Below are 17,074 nucleotides of genomic sequence, written 5' to 3' on the forward strand. Positions count from 1 at the left end.
AGTGTATCACTAGTTCTGTTACCCAAATACTGTACGTAACCTACTTGCATATGGTATTATCGGCTCTTATTGCACCTCGCACCCTAGGTTAGTCTGCTTTTAGGCTGAAATACACTTGCAGTTTTTGTGGCAGCTTCCGATGTAGTTTTTGATGCAGTTTCTTGAGCCAAACACAAGAACAGATATAATGGAGAGAAGAATGAGTATTTTCTTTATATTTCCCTTTTTGCTGGAGCCAAAAACTACATCTCAAACTGCATGTGTGAGTCCAGCCTTTACCAGTGTAGGTTACTGCAGGTTTGGCATTGCTAAGAAGAGAGTGGAGAGGGTTTATGTGAAGATAATGTGAAGTTATTAGCTGGAGGCTAGGCGCTTCTCTCCTTGAATTAGTGCTCTCTTCCTTTGTAGTGTCTGTGTTTGTTAGAAGTTGGAATTTGATATGCCTGCCTTGTGCAGCCACTTCCTGATCGTCACGCTCCTCTTATTGAATGCTAAGCACCTATTGTTATTAAACAAAGAACACAATTTTAGAATACTTCCAGAGTGCATTCACAGGATATTACTCAAAAGCAGAGTAGACAGTAGCATGTCGGATGGTGGAATATGTTCTCATATCTAAATGTCTCCGTATTAAAATAGCACAATGGCAAATAGAGGTAGATGTTCAAATTTGAAGTGTAAAGCATCTCCCATATACTGTGCTGGTCTAGAGCAGGGCACGCTATTACTATACTCTGGTTACCACCTTCACTATGCTCCCATTAGTAATTAGTCCCTGAGGATGAGCTAATTGTAAGGTGGACCCTCTCCACAAGTTCATGCCATCTGTAGATGCCAGAGAATTGTGGCAACACAGGAGCAGTTACCTTGGGACATTTGTGCAGCTCTGGCCTTAGGAAAGTGTGACCTGACTCATCACCTGTTTCAGCTAAAACAGATGCAGCAGAATTATAGCAGCTTTATTTATACATATATGGTATAAATATGGTATCGTTTTTAGGTTACTTTATAAATGGAAATGTTATCTTGTCACAGTGCGTTAACCTTGTTTCTTGCACTAAATGGTACTATGTTTTGCACTGCTGCTGAGACACTTGTTTACAGATTATACAATATTTTATACTATTGGTCCGTTTACACCTACCGATTGGTGGCATTAAAGGACGGCTGATCAGCTACTTGTTTGTTCGGCAGTTATTTAATAGTCTATTTAAACAGGCAGATCCCACTTCAGATGTGCAACAAATCGTTCAGTGAGCATGGGTTGCCATTGTTCTCTGCAGCACAGGTCCTGTTTACACAGGATAATGCGCTGCCCAGAAGATGATCTTTTGTGCAAACCAAAACATCATTTCACCTGACAAACGCCCATTTTTCTCATTCAGCAAGTAATTAGCAGGCCTTTTGAACTACAAGATTATCGTGAAGCATGTGTTCACAATAGTAGTGCAGTGTAAATGGACCTTTAAATCCTTACATGTTTCATGGGTTCTGTTGGCACTACCAATGAAAACACAAAAGTCATTATCTCAGTAAATTAAAATAATTAACAAAAAATACCTGCAAAGGCTTCCTAAGCATCTAAAAAGGTCCCTTAGTCTGTTTCAGGCTTCACAATCATGGGGAAGACTGCTGACTTGACAGATGTCCAGAAGGCAGTCATTTACCCACTCTACAAGGTCCCAGAGTTCCAATTTTCATTTGGAAATCAAGGTCCCAGAGTCTGGAGGAAGAGTGGAGAGGCCACAATCCAAGCTGCTGGAGGTCTAGTGTGAAGTTTCCACAATCAGTGATGGTTTGGGGAGCCATGTCATCTGCTGGTGTAGGTCCACTGTGTTTTATCAAGACCAAAGTCAGCGCAGCCGTCTACCAGGAAATTGTAGAGCACTTCATGCTTCCCTCTGCCAACAAGCTTTTTGAAGATGGAAATTCCATTCTCCAGCAGGACCTGTCCACACTGCCAAAAGTACCAATACCTGGTTTAAAAACAACAGTATCACTGTGCTTGATTGGCCAGCAAACTCACCTGACCTTAACCCCATAGAGAATCTATGGGGTATTGTCAAGAGGAAGATGAGAGACACCAGACCCAACAATGCAGACGAGCTGAAGGCTGATATCAAAGCAACCTGGGCTTCCATAACACCTCAGCTGTGCCACAGGCTGATCGCCTCCATGCCATGCCACATTGATGCAGTAATTGATGCAAAAGGAGCCCTGACCAAGTATTAAGTGCATTTACTGAACATACATTTCAGTAGGCCAACATTTCGGATTTTAAAAACATTTTTCAAGCTGTTGTTATAAAGACTAATAATAATAATGACTTTTGTGTTTTCATTGGCTGTAAGCCATAATCATCAACATTAACAGAAATAAACACTTGAAATAGATCACTCTGTTTGTAATGACTCTATATAAGACTCGAGTTATATCGATTTTCACTTTTTGTATTGAAGAACTGTGTGTGGTATGAGACCCCAGTAGGTACATCACTGAGGATCACTCAACATAAGGTTTTCTCTATATGTATAGCAATTACCTGATAAGACTTTCTCTCATTGTTGGTTTAGTTGCTTGCAGTTTATAGGCATTCTGTTCTTGTGTTAATGATACTCTATGGCTTTTAATTCTACACCACAGTACATGCTTATACACAGCACACTATTAGGACTTTGTCCAAGCTCCATGTTGTATCAAGATCTAATACAGAACCTATAGAAGTCTATAGGTCTGATTTTACGGAGACAAATGGAGATCTTTTCTATTGGCTTCATACAGAGTATCTAGGTAATATAATGCCATATGGAGGCACCATAAAGTGACACATGGAGTATTTACAGAACAAACTGAAAATAATTACATTTGTAAATGAAAGATTTTGTTAGGAAGTTATATCCTGCTTAATGCTCTTTTGAACCTTATTGCAATAACAGGTTTCCTTCAGGATATAGATTGGATTTGGGAAACGTATTTGGGTTCTAATGTTTTGTATCCGTGTTTGTCCTATATGTACTGAAATTTCTTTCACTAACGCATTATAATCTGTGGGTCTTTTCACATCTCATTTACTTTTGCATCTTGATGGCCTGCATAAAACAGAGACAGAACTCACCCAATCGAGTGAATGGGTCAGTGTAAAAAAAAGACCGCACACTTATGGTATCATCTGTTTTTAACTCACTGGTCAAAACTCCATCAGGTTTGGTTTTCTTCATCTTGTGTGTGAGCACAAATGACACATGGATGGTAAAAATGGACGCACCTACCAAAAACTGATGAAAAGTAAATTCACCAATACAATAAAATCACTGAAGTCTGAATTAAGCCTACCATGGTCTAAATTAAATTGTGCCCATAAATATTAGACTATTGATAGATACCGCTAAATTACACAAGATCTCGAAAAAAAGAAACCAGTGCTTGTGGGCACCTGTGTGATGGACACATCCATACTCGCTATGCTATCAATCGGCCATTTCACGTGGTTGACCTTGACGCTCTTTACTCTTTGAGATGTGTATTTATAGTTGTCCCATACAAAAATGTGAAAACAATTGAGATATTATTATGCTTTAAGATAATACAACTAAAAATGAAAAGGGAAAAAAAAACTGGCTCTGAAATCGGCCAAACTGGAATTACAAGTAGGCAAACACAAGTCAGGTATTATATTACTGCCAGTTCAGTACCAAGAAAAGCGAAGAACTGATTACATAGTAAGAGTGTATGATCAACGGATTACTTCACAGTGTCATATAGGGAGCAGGCAATCTGACCTTACTGCTGGGATATGCCCCCAGCTAATCTAATGGCAGCAGCACTGACCTCCAGTCTGCATTACTTTCCATATGTGAGGATTTGTACATTGTTATACAATTAAGCTATGTTCACATGCTGCGTTTTTGCTGCGTTTTTTTCCACAGGCGAAACCTGCTCTTGGCAGTGAAAAATAACGTCAAAAAAGCAGGTATTGATGAGTTTTTCCTGCGTCTTTTGTGGCGTTTTTACTGCATTTTTTAACTGTGTTTTTGTCTCTTGTACACGCTAATAAAGTTATGTGCATAAAAAAATACCCTGATTCGGCGTCCTTAGTTTTTGGTACCAAAAACGCAGAAAAACCTGATACCTGCATTTTTTGAAAAACGCTGAAAGAAGTGATATGCTGCATTTTGCAAAAACACAGCTCTTTGACAAAACAGTCAGGAAAGAAAACCAAGATGTGTGCATGAGATTTCTGAAATCCTATAGACTTTGCAGGTGCTGTAAAATGCAGCTTAAAATCTGCATTAAAAGAACGCTGCAAAAATGCAATGTGTGAACATAGCCTTACAGTGAGTACTAGGGCACTATTACATTACCTGAACGGTTACTTTACCAGCGTACAAAATAAATAATTCAGTATATCTACAGGTCCCATCTTGTATACAGCAGCAAAATAATAATAAATGTATATTTATCGTGCACTTACTCACTTTTTTTTATATCTAGCATAGAGAATACACAAATCATTTGTGCAGGTCTGCTGATATTTCAATTAGGCCGTGTTCACACACTCAGTATTTGGTCAGTATTTTACATCAGTATTTGTAAGCCAAAACCAGGAGTGGGTGATAGATACAGAAGTGGTTACATATAGTGGTATACGGCACTCTTGTGGTTTAATGCTGGTGATGCACAAGAAGGGCATCCAGCCCATACATAATAAATGGAAAGACTTGGCACTCAGATCAGAAACTATGGTTCCTTTTATTGCACATGACCACCTGTGTCCTTGTGTCCCCAAAGGTCTTGTTTTCCTTTTGGTCGGCCTCGAGTGTTCCCTAAAAAAGATTTATTAAATACAGAAGTGGTGACTTGTTTCTATTACACTTTTCCTCTGATTGCTCCACTCCTGATTTTGGAGTACAAATACTGATGTGAAATACTGACCAAATACTGAACGTGTGACACTCACACACCAGCAAATAAAAATGGCAACCCCAAGCAGCTGAGTTAAAAAGTTATTTCAAGTTGTTATTTTTAGACCATTTAATGTTCTACACTAATAAATAGATGTTTTAACATACCGGTATACTCCAAACATTTAAAACAAACACATTTTGTGACACTTTTCCTTTAATGAACCAAATATCCTGAGAAAACTCCTATGTTCAGGCCACACAAAACAATTGGCATATACTATGAATTAGGATTATTTGATTTCACTGAGCATAGAATCACTAGGATTCAACCTGTTCAGTTTCTGTTCGCGTTGGTTATAATGTATCGCCATAAAGCTATGTGCCCACGATGCAGAATTGAAGCAGAAAATTTCCGCAGCATTTCTGCATGTCTTTGCCAGTAAAAACGCATGCAGATTTTACGCGCGTTTTTTACGCGTTTGACTTGAGTTTTTCAAATACATTGGGAAGTCAAATCCGCATGCGGAAAAGCACAAATAATGGACATGCTGCGGATTTTTCCACAATGAAAATCTGCTGCGGAAGATTCCGCAGCATGTGCACAGCACATGTGGATTATCATTGGGGACCATGGGGCACATATTACCAAGCGTTTTTAAAGTGTTTCCGCTGCGGAAATTCCGCATCAAAAACGCTTGAAAAATGCACAGTGGGCACACAGCCTAACTCTCACATCTAATCTACGCATTCCATAGCAGCATGAAGCAAATGGTCATCTTAATAGCTCTCTCCAATAGGCGAGCTTTTATTAGTGACCCTATGTGGTTAATAAATAAATCTATTCTCCCTGCTCTGCCTGGTATAACAGCCTGTAGTGAAGCCAGTTAATTACAGCAGGCAGTACTGTGTGTTGGTTGTGGCCCCGTCCTCGCCTTCATTGTGTGCACTGAGGAAATGTATAGTTTACTTGTATTATTTGGGGTGTATTTCCTATTAGTAAGCAGGTGCAACATTTTCATACTGAATTCAGCAAATAAAATATGCAAAGCAGCCTCTATTGAATGTCACAATGGACCTCCCTATTTACAGATGACTAGGTTTACTTACTGATTTCCTAGTAATTGTCAGTGTTAAAAGTTTGGTTGCAGAGGGGGACGGGGTTATTTTTAGAGAGAGATTGACCCGACAGTTGACTTTGTAGAAGAGAGTTAAATACAATTACTGTCCATCATGACCTGAAGGTTTTATACAACATGATTGGATATGACTTAAAGTATCTACAAAAAAGTGTTATCTCTCTGACGCTTTGTGTATGGCCAACCAGAGCCCCAAATCTGCAGCTGCAAACTACTTGTCACGTTGCATTGTGATGGTGCTTGAAATGCACAGACCTGACAATGAAAAGGTACACCACCTAGTGGACATGCCGGTACAACTCTCATGTCTTACATAATATTCACCTATGTGCTTCATACAGGGGAAGGATTTTAAGAAAATTCTGTATAGTTAATGGCTAACACATTTTTTTCAAAGCTGGACTCTTAAAGAAGACTCTCGGAAAACCACAAACTTCTGTCATACCACTTTCCCCCAGACTCCATCTATGTATATATCACTTACTTAGGGCACATTCAGCCTTCAGGGATTTTTCTGCTTTGCAAAAACAATCAGATTTTCATCAGTGTTTTGGATCGGATTTTCATGTTTCAGTTTGTCAGTTTTTACTATTGGTGTTCCATCCGTGATTTTCTCAAATGAAAAAATGAATAAATTGCGGAGCTTCTCCTGTTCATTACAGTACTATTCACGGACAGCACACAGACTGATGCCACCCAAGTGCGGTCAGTGACTCGAATCAAAATAAGACATGTTTCCAAGATTGTTTTGAAGACATGCGTTGCACAAAAAAACATACACGTGAACAGCTTCAGATTATAATGGGTATGTGTTTTATCTGAGAAAAACACTGATAGAACATGTAAGACTATGTGCACATGGCCATGTTTTCCCGGGCAAAGTTGCTTCAGGAACACGCTGGTGGTCGTTTTCCTGAGGCAGCTTCGCCGGCAGCTGTCACTCTATATTGCCACCTGAAGAATGAGCATATCGCTTCAGAGTTTCCGAACCATGAAGAGGCGAAAAGAGGTGACATAGGATGGAACATGTGCACATCACTGTGGTTTGGACATTGCTGTGCATTATGTTCATTTTATGGGGTACTTTTGTGCTCTTTTTTTTAGGTAGATTCCGGCTGGAATCCCCATGAAAAAGACGCCATGTGCAAATACCATAATTTGGTTCTGAGGAAAAACACATATGTTACACTTGTTTGAAAATGGCCGAAGCCCAGAGGTGGAGAACTTTTTCTGCCACCAATGTCACAGTCACTAGAGCTGTGTGCTGCCATTGCTTCTAGGGGAAAATATCTCATTAGTATGTATTTTTGTTTTCTCTCAGATTTCATAGGAATCTAAAAGAAAATATCTCTGCCTTCCCACAATATCTGAGGCATGCAGAGGTACGGGTTGCAAACTTTAAGTTTACATACTATAATGAAGCAAATTTTGTAACTTAAAGGGAACCGGTCACGTCCAAGTTGCTATGTACACTGCCCCCATAGCGTTGTTAGTGATGCAATGTGCATCACTAACAAGCTTTTTCCATGAAAATCGGTGGTAGTATAATGATGTTATAACGTTTTATATACTTTGTCTTACCTGCTCGTATTCACTTATAGGGGTTGGATTCTCACATTCAGTCATGGTGGTCGCCCATGACATTTGCTCCTGCTCCTGGCAAGCACTAGGTTTGAGGGGGCGCATGCGCATTTGCACACGTCAGGCCGCTGGTCCGGTGCGTGCGCACTGAGGCTGTGTGATTACCACCTTCAGTGCACACGCGCTGTGACCTGTGGCTCCCGGGGCGTGCGTGGTCAATGTATTTTGCGGTCACCGCATGCGCAGTGTCAATACAGTCACACTGCCACTGTCTAATTCATACTGCTTGCAATTTGGGCACCATAAATCCACTGTCCTGTTCCCTTAGTTAGCACAATGTTAATAAAATGCTATTGTGATTACATTATTTTACATGCAAACCTATTTGTATACATACCTTTCCCATTTTACAAGGGCACCCGGAAATCCTCCTGTAGTAAAGCTGACTGCAGACTTCAAAATGGACATCCACAGAACCAGGAACTTCCTTGGGTACAGAACAATACCACTAAGGCCAAGCACAGTATGTGAAACCTCTGCTGGTAGTGCAACAGGGTCTCTCTTCACAGTTTTCTTTGAAGGAGTGCCCTTTCCCACCTCCCTGCTGGATATTTCCAATCCTTAGATCAGCTGCAATTGGTAGCATCTGGGAGGCAGGAGTGAAAGGGCATGCCCCCAAAGAAACGTCCAGTTACCACATGCAGAGATTTCACATACTGCACTCTGAAAGCAACAAATGTTAATATCTTTGCAAACAATGATGAGCAGTCCGTGTTTTAACATATGAAAAAAATCACTAATGTCTAAATGGGGCCTTAAACTGTAATCTTAATGGACAATACTTGTTCAGATCCAGAGGTGTAAACCGTCTTAGATAAGGCTAGGTGCATACTGGTGTTCAACGTTCTATTTTCATGTTCCATTATAGAAAAAGAAAAAAACGAACTTCTTCAAAAAACATATCCGTCCAATGATGGATGGATACAAACGGTGGCATAGGGCCCTTGTTCACTATATGGGAGACTGTTTGTTTCTTCCACCAAAACTGCTCGAACTTGTGATGAAGGTGCTAATGCAAGTATGAACCTAATCTAAGCAGGTTTTCGGTGGCTCAGTGGTTAGCATTGCTGCCTTGCAGTGCTGGGGTCCTGGGTTCAAATCCCACCAAGGACACCATCGGCAAGGAGTTTGTATGTTCTCTCCGTGTTTGCGTGGGTTTCCTCTGGGTTCTCCGGTTTCCTCTCACACTCCAAGGGCATACTGATAGGGAATTTAGATTGTGAGCCCCAATATAATGTATGTAAAGCGCTGCTTATGTTGGTGCTATATAAAAATAAAGATTATTATTATGTTTTCTGGTTTAACAGAAAAATGCTCGCTTAGTCCCTTGCTAATATACTTTCTGTTCAATTCCTGCACATATCTAGCTGGGCTCTGGGCTGAGAAGCGGATACAATTGTATCCAGACCTGGCAATTTGCTGTGAGCTAAATACATCCACAGCTTCAGGACACATCTCACAGATTGCTAGTCTACTTTCCTGGGGTGCAGAGTATTACTTAAACTGGAGGCAAGAGTATTGACTTCTCAGCTGCGAGCAGGATCTGTATGCACTGCATGTAAACAAGTGTTCTCAGTCACTGACCGCACATACACGTCTACTCGTCTATAAAGTGATTTTAGAAATGTGAAATCTCCTTTAAGTGTATAGAGATTTTTTATGAAATGAGCCATGCACTTGTGTCAGCTAGCTGGATAAGATCAGGGCAAGTTTTCCTGCAAATTTTCCCATTCTCTAAATAGTAAGCAGAGATCTTGGGAATAGTTAGTGATTGTGTCACAAAGTAAATTAGAAAGTTAAAGATTGAAGTTTTCATTGTATAATTGATAAATAGATTTAATTACATGCAGGACAAGATGGTGTATTGGTGAAACACAAGAGCAGCAGACAGCCAGAGGATGACCATGACCTGAGGAAGTAGAACAGCTTGTATGTTGCCTGCGTCTCACATAATAATAGTATTGTGTCACTATGCGGTGAAGCCTATGGATCATGTAGGAAGCATGCGATCCTGGATGTGTCTGTAGGAAGTGAGACAGGAACTCTTGTGCAGTGATTAACCCCACTTGTGGTTTCCTCCATAGCTAAGAATAGGATTTCACATTGAAACGTAGCCGGATGTGCGGCTTCCTCTTTCACAATGAGAGCAGACAGCTGGGTCTGGCTCAGCCATCTGTCCAGCAGTATGTGCTATGTCCTCCTGGGGACTGATCACACAAGCTGTAATTACTGGTCTGTACAGTGGGAACCTTCAGCAGGATCAGTGAACTAGAAGGGGATAAGTAGTGAAGAACAGGCTGCCAGCAGTTATCTGGTTCTGATCAGCACTGGAGGATGTGTCATGTGGAAGTGCAGCTCATGTGCAAATATGTCCTGGGTAAACAAGTCACTGTTAACTATGTCCCATCCAGTGCTGTGTGTAGTCCTCTAACCATTCAGGTGATTGGAAGAAGAATATAAGGAAATGAGAAGGGAAAGTGTCCAGTATTGGAATGAGATTAGTGGTTTACTGTTTACAGCTGGCAGCACAGACAAGACCCCCTGTGCTGTGCAGCCCCCTGCAGCTGTCATTTCCTATAGAGATGCAGAGCTGCACTCATGTGACCTTCCTGGGATCAGAGGGACAGATTTATCAATGTGATACATTGTAAGGGGCAGCTAAAAACTCTGCCATCAGCTGGATTTTTTTTTTGGAGATGCGTGTGACATATAAAACCCTTCTGAATTTAGTAATCAGGGAAGAGGGTGGCTGGTCAGTTCTCACTTTCTGACAAATTCAATGTCTGATAAGGTTTTGTTCCACTAACGCCCCGTTAGCATGATGTTTTTGTCATTGACATGCAGTTTGAATGGCTTTGTTCTGTAATAAAGAGCCAGTATCTAAAAGCCAAAGCCATTAATGGGTCTGACACATTGGGGAGGCTCAGATCTTTCCATTACACTTTGTCTCTGTGCAGATTTCACTCCTGGTTTTAGCTTACAAAAACTGTTTCAAAGTGACCTGACGAGCTTATAATATGGATATCATCTGTATTCCATCTGATTTTTCTGGATACATTGCCATTAGTGACCTGGAAAAAACATATTTGATCATGTACATTGTAAAATGATATATGATGTCACACGGACAATAATAAGGGTGAAAATTGTCCACATTTTCAAAAATCATCAAACCCAGGCTTAATGCCCATAAGGACGTCCATTCCTGGTTATCGGCCCGTTTTAGCATACTGACAAACAAAACGCTCATTCATCAGGTTGTCCGCTCGTTTATGCCGCCATAGAAATCAAGTTGAGCAGCAGCCGCACGTGTACATGGCACATAATGATTGGTCTTCACCTACAGTCTCTGTCATCCTGGGTGGATAGCCCAGAAAACAAGTTGGCCTGTTATATAGACCACAAATGGGCCTGAGTCAATGGGGCAACTCCCAGGTCCATGTGTCTATGTGCAATAGTCAGTGTGGAGCATAATACATAGCAGAGATGTATATTTTACTGATATTTGATATATTTAAAGCTGATTATTATTTGCATCTGCAATTTTGGAGAAAATCTAGATGAAACTAAACACGAAAGGAGACCAAAGCTTGAAAAAAATAATGCACGGACATGAATGTGAGCTAGGACAAAGAACTGCATATTCCTGCTCCACAGCCATGTACAGGCATGTAGACAAAATAAAGCAGTTGCACATAGCAAGGATTAGAGCTGCCATTTTTCTTAAGGGGGTTAGAGAATGAAAGAAGAGACTTGATTGGTTGCTGAGGGCAACAGTTTTTCTTAAAGTTTTTATATGTGTAAAGAATGACCAATCAGGGCTCAGCTTTCATTGTTTTTAATTACGCTGGTAAAATGAAAGCTGCTCTGGGATTGGTTGCTCTGGACACAAGCCAGTTTTCACCTCTTCGGCGCAGTCAAGTAATGAATCTGCTGCTATGAGCAGGGGAGCAGCCGCCTTGTACAAGTCCGTGCAGGCAGCAGCCACACAGCGGCGGTATAGCAGGGAGCTCGGGAGCTAATTAGCATGTGGCACTTTGATGGTAGGAAATGAGCAGGGCAGGTGAGCGGCTCCTTCCGCCCAGCCCCGGGCGCTGTGTGCTGAGGAGGAGCAGCAGGGTGCCACTCATTCACACAGGCAGAGGTGTGCGCTCATTTCCGCTGTCCTCCACAGGGGGACACGCGCTTAATCCTGTCCCTGCCGGCCAGCCCAGTCCTCCCTCAGCGATAAGCAGCCATGTGCAGGGGACAGGTCACGGTTCCTCCTTCCCTCGGGACACTGCTGTACATAGGCGCAGCTGGGACAAGTGCAGGCACATGAGCGGTGCGGGGAGAGCGGCACTGCACGGCCACAGCTCGCCACATACACCTTGCAGTCTCCGCTCAGCTCCCGCAAACTTCAGCCCGCGCCGCAGCAGCAAGCGCGCCCCCTCCCGTCAGCCAATCAGAATCGGCGGGGCTGCTCCATAGTCCACAGCCAGCCAATCAGAACCCTCCCCTTGAACAAACCCAGTGTTCCAGGAATCCATTCATTCAGAGGCAAGAGAGCGCCAGGCGTGGAAGGTTGTACCGGGAGCTGTGAGTGACCGCTACAGGGTGACACCCTCATTCATCAGCAGCCTGCACTCCGCTGCTCCGGAGAGGAACTATCGCGCGCCGCTGTCTTACATATAGCTGGATTGTATTTTACAAAGAAAGAGTGAGAAGTCTCTTGGGCAGAGTCCTCCTCCCTCAATGCGGCAAGACGGAGCCTGAGTGCCGCTGACAGCCATTAATGCGCACACTGGTCTCCGGGATCTGTGGATCTACCCTGCTGTCAGCGCTCGGATCTGGGGATTATTTGGGTTTAGTAGTATGACACGCCTCATGTCCCATGCTTAATCACCACTGCGCCGCCCGGATCCGCTGCAGCGCTGCTTTACATGGGATTGTGCCTGGATCCTGCTCGCAGCTAGGTGAGTTCCCGGGGGTGATGGCCCCGAGCAGGTGCCGGTCTATGTGCACGGGGGTCAGCAGGTGATCAGGGGGGAATGGTGGCCCCACCGTGTGCATGGTGCAGGATCGGGTCACCTGTGTGCCTCTCATTCTATGGTGGGCAGAGCATACACCTTGTGGGAGGGAGGAGAGGTGGCAGCACCACAGGGCACATGATGCCAGGGCATTGCCGAGGGCTGTGTCCTGAATGATCGCAGGGCATCAGTGCGTGTGGATGAGTGTGAAGTCCGCCCCCCTGCGGTCGTGTTCACCTTTCCCTCCTCCTCCTCACAGCCAGGGATTGTTTTCATTCATAACTTTTTCCTTCCTCTGTCTCCCCCATCCTGGGATCTCCCCCCAACCCCCTCCTTCCCAAACGTGGATGACAATCATTACAGGAACAAGGTCCCATCTGTAAACTATTGAGATTCCTCTCTGGATATGAGGATTTATGCCACATGGGGTATACCGAGGCTTTCTCCGCTTGTTGAAATATGAGCTAGTGTATGTGTTTCCCTGTGTATGTATATATGCTTTAAAGACATGACTAGTGAGCTAGTGTAAATGTGTGCGTATTTCTCTATCCCCTACATGCAGAGCTAGTGTAAATGTGTGCCTGTGTGTGTGATCTTATGTGTATATATATATATATATCCCCTATATGCATAACTAGTGTAGATGTGTGCTCTTATGTATATATCCCCTACATACATGACGTGTGTGTGTGCGCGTATGTATATCCTCTACATGCATAACTAGTGAGCTAGTGTAGACGTGTGCATATGTATATTCTCTACATGCATAACTAGTGAGCTAGTGTAGATGTGTGCTTATGTATATATGCTTTATATAATTGACTTTTGAGCTGCTATCCATATAGAGTGACTTGGTGCATGTGTGTGTGCTTGTATGTAGGTTATGTACTGTACTTTACATACATTTATTGGGAACTATTGCATGTGTGTGCTTGTCTTTGTATATATACTTGTGAACTAGTGCATGTGCTCCTCTGTGATTACTTATATATGTTTCCTCACAAGACATGTATGTAACACATATGTACATATCACAAAAGAACATATAAGCACGCACATGCACTAGTTACAAATACATGTAAAAATATATATATATATATGCACAGACATCTTGTAGCTCACAAACTATGTAAAGCTTGTGAGCTCAAACACAGACTAGCTCACATGTATGTACTTGTATGTTAGTGTACGTGTGTATATGTACTTACATGTTTTGTAAACTAGTGTCTCTATGTATATATACTTGTAAGTTAGTGTGTATGTGTACATAATATGTAAAATGTGTGTATTTACATACATGACTTTGAGCTAGTATGTGTGTGTGTGTGTATGTATATATATATATATATATATATGACTTGTGATCCAGTGTACACGTATTTTACATGACTTATAAGATAGAGATTGAATTAAAGTTTGTCATGGTTACATATTGGTAACTGTTGCTTTACTTTATATCTTATGTAGCTGACCTTTTTAATTAGCATTTTAGTCTTTCGTAGTAGAATAAGAACGTTCTGGGACTATAGTGAGAGACTTGTTGTAGATTTATTTTCTGCGTTCTCTTCCTCCATTGTTGGTTCAGATACTAATTGGATTATTTAGCAGCAGTTTATTCCCCAGAGCTGTACCTATAATGTAATTACATCGGTCTCTCTGGCTGCACTGGGGCTAATCTTACAGCAGACATACTGCTGCGCTATCACATGTTGTCAGAAAGCGTTTATTTCCAAAGTACTAGTTGGCTTTAGATTTCGATTACTCTTTTGCTATTAAATATTTGCAACATTTGGTAACATATTGTTTGTAAACCTAGAGAGAACTCTTCAGTTTAGGCTTATTGCTGCATTAGTATTCAGCCTAATAAACAATATTCTTTGTGCTTCTCTCTACCATTTGTATTTATGCACATATCTTCTCTGTTGCAGTTTTTCAGATGCATGCCAAGTTCCCATTGAATGCCAGAAGTAGAGATCACTACAGATGGAGCTACAAAGTCAACATGGCACTAGCGGTTCATTAGTTGTCATCCAGCAGCCTTCTTTAGACAGCAGGCAGCGGTTGGAGTATGAACGGGAGGTTCAACCAGCCACCATCTTGTCTTTGGACCAGATCAAAGCTCTCCGGAGCAGGAACGAGTATACAGAGGGCCCATCCATGGTGCGGAAACATGGGCCCAAAACTGCTCCACGGTACAGTAAGCAGGAGCGGACTCATGAAATCATACCAGTCAATGTGAATAATAACAATGAGCACAGGCCCCCTCACTTGCCTCACACGGGACATGTGTACATTGCAAGGGCTCCTGTGCTGAGTAGGTCAACCAGCACAGGAAGTGCAGCAAGTTCTGGGAGCACAAATAGTGCTTCTTCTGAACAAGAACTTTTGGGACAATCTCCACCAGCCAGACACAACTCTGGCTACAGGACGGACAGGGTAGTTCGGATGCAACCTAAGGCGTCTGCATTGGTAGTAGATGACCTAAAGAGCTCTTTAAAAGTGGACTCAACGCAACACAGGTTTATTTGTGAACAGTGTGGAAAGTGCAAATGTGCAGACTGCACCGCTCCAAGGACCCTACCGTCATGCTTGGCTTGCAATCGTCAATGTCTTTGCTCTGCTGAGAGCATGGTGGAGTACAGCACTTGTATGTGTCTGGTTAAAGCAACTTTCTACCACTGCTCTAATGACGATGAAGGCGATTCGTATGCGGATAACCCTTGCTCTTGCACCCAATCACACTGCTTCTCTAGATACCTGTGCATGGGACTCATGTCCTTATTCTTACCATGCTTACTCTGCTACCTTCCTGCCAAGGGATGCCTTAAACTGTGTCGTGGTTGTTATGACAGAGCAAATCGCCCAGGTTGCCGATGTAAGAACTCAAATACCGTATATTGCAAACTGGATGATGTTCCACGAGGTCAGGGCAAGCCCTCCTGACTTTAAGTGGAGGGGTTTTTCTGGACCACTTATAGATCCATTTGCTGTGTAGGCTCTGCGTATAAACATATGTTTTCATAAGTACATCTATTAATCCTTTCAATGTTCTCCTTTGCCTGATTTCCACAGTAATTGACTTAGATGAGTTGTTGGCTTAGGCATATGCACATTAATACCATATTTGTTTTGAGGAACGATGATATCTACTGCATTAATTTTTACTTGTTTATTAGTTAGTTTTGCAAATCATGCAAGTGGGGTCTATTTAATATCCTATTTGACAACAGTAAGACCTTACTCTTTGACTATGTAAAATAGCAAGTTAGGCATTCCCTGTAAGTTGCCTTTTCGTTCCTGTTCACGGTATAGGGTTTAATCAGTATGCAACATGTGTGGCATTAGACACACTTATCTATGTAGAAGGACATCTATTTTAATAAGCCCCATCCTTTAATGTTTCTTTACCGGGCTCCTGTTACTAATGTGGTGTTTTCAGGTGGCAAAAAATGCAGTAGCCTTAACAAAATAAGCTTTTCCCCAGGGATCAGATATTTTGTGTTTCCTGGTGGTGACCTGTTTTCCTCCCTCTTCCCCTTTTTTTTTTTTTTCTACCCCCTAACATCTTGTGTTTATAATTGCCTTAGCCACAGCCTGGCTTTTTGTATATTTTATGTATAAATCACAAAAAATGTATATTGCTTATTTTTTAAGACAAAAGTCTGTTTGTTTAAACTTTTTTATTGTAAAAAATATTTATTATGTGAATCTATTTTATGATATTTATTTCAAAGAGCAGAAAAAAATGACATGTTTGACTATAACAATATCAATACTTACAGAAAAAAATAAGGATGACACAAGAATATGTTAACTATAATGCAAAAAATATAATTATTAATGAATATGTGTCTTATTTCTTTATTTTGTCAGAAGTCAATATCTCTTGCACCATTATGGTCTTGTTCCACTCTGTAGCATATATTTCAAAATGATTTATTATTTTTTTTTTAATTTAATTAAAATGTGCTTAACTTTTAAATGGGATTTTGCGTTTGCTTTTAACGTTTGCACACTGTTAATTTTCCATGTTTTTAGTGACACACATTTTTGATTGTGGCTAGGTACTCAGTTGAATGGACACCCAAATCTTTTGCCAAAAAAAACATCATTTTGAAGCTTTTTATCTTTTAAAATGTTATGTTTTTTAAAAGATTCATATTGTTTTATCATATCTGGACTCTAATGTGCAGAGATGTACGACCCAAAAAAAGTTGTTTTCTTTTATTCTTATTTGCACCTACTTTTTGTTTTTTGTTGTTCAGTATTACTTTGCTAAAGAGATATTTAAATGTATCTTACCTTTTCCATTTACTCGTTAAAACATAATGGCCCATTGGCACAGCTGTGCCCATAGACTTGGATTTCCAACTTGCTTTCTTTT

At 41.4% G+C, this 17,074-nt stretch overlaps 1 protein-coding gene across 1 annotated transcript; it reads left to right on the forward strand.

The window, feature by feature from the left end:
- Window positions 1-12,187: 12,187 nt before the first annotated feature.
- SPRY1 (sprouty RTK signaling antagonist 1) lies at window positions 12,188-16,672 on the forward strand. Its single transcript, XM_073641438.1, has 2 exons — window positions 12,188-12,636; window positions 14,619-16,672. The coding sequence occupies exon 2, from the start codon at window positions 14,674-14,676 to the stop codon at window positions 15,631-15,633; it is 960 nt and encodes a 319-aa protein (XP_073497539.1). The 5' UTR covers window positions 12,188-12,636; window positions 14,619-14,673; the 3' UTR covers window positions 15,634-16,672.
- The last annotated feature ends 402 nt before the right edge of the window (window positions 16,673-17,074 follow it).

Source organism: Phyllobates terribilis, unplaced genomic scaffold (assembly GCF_046119375.1).
Source record: "Phyllobates terribilis strain yellow unplaced genomic scaffold, ASM4611937v1 Scaffold_1__5_contigs__length_1240528914, whole genome shotgun sequence".
NCBI classification, from domain to species: Eukaryota; Metazoa; Chordata; class Amphibia; order Anura; family Dendrobatidae; genus Phyllobates; species Phyllobates terribilis.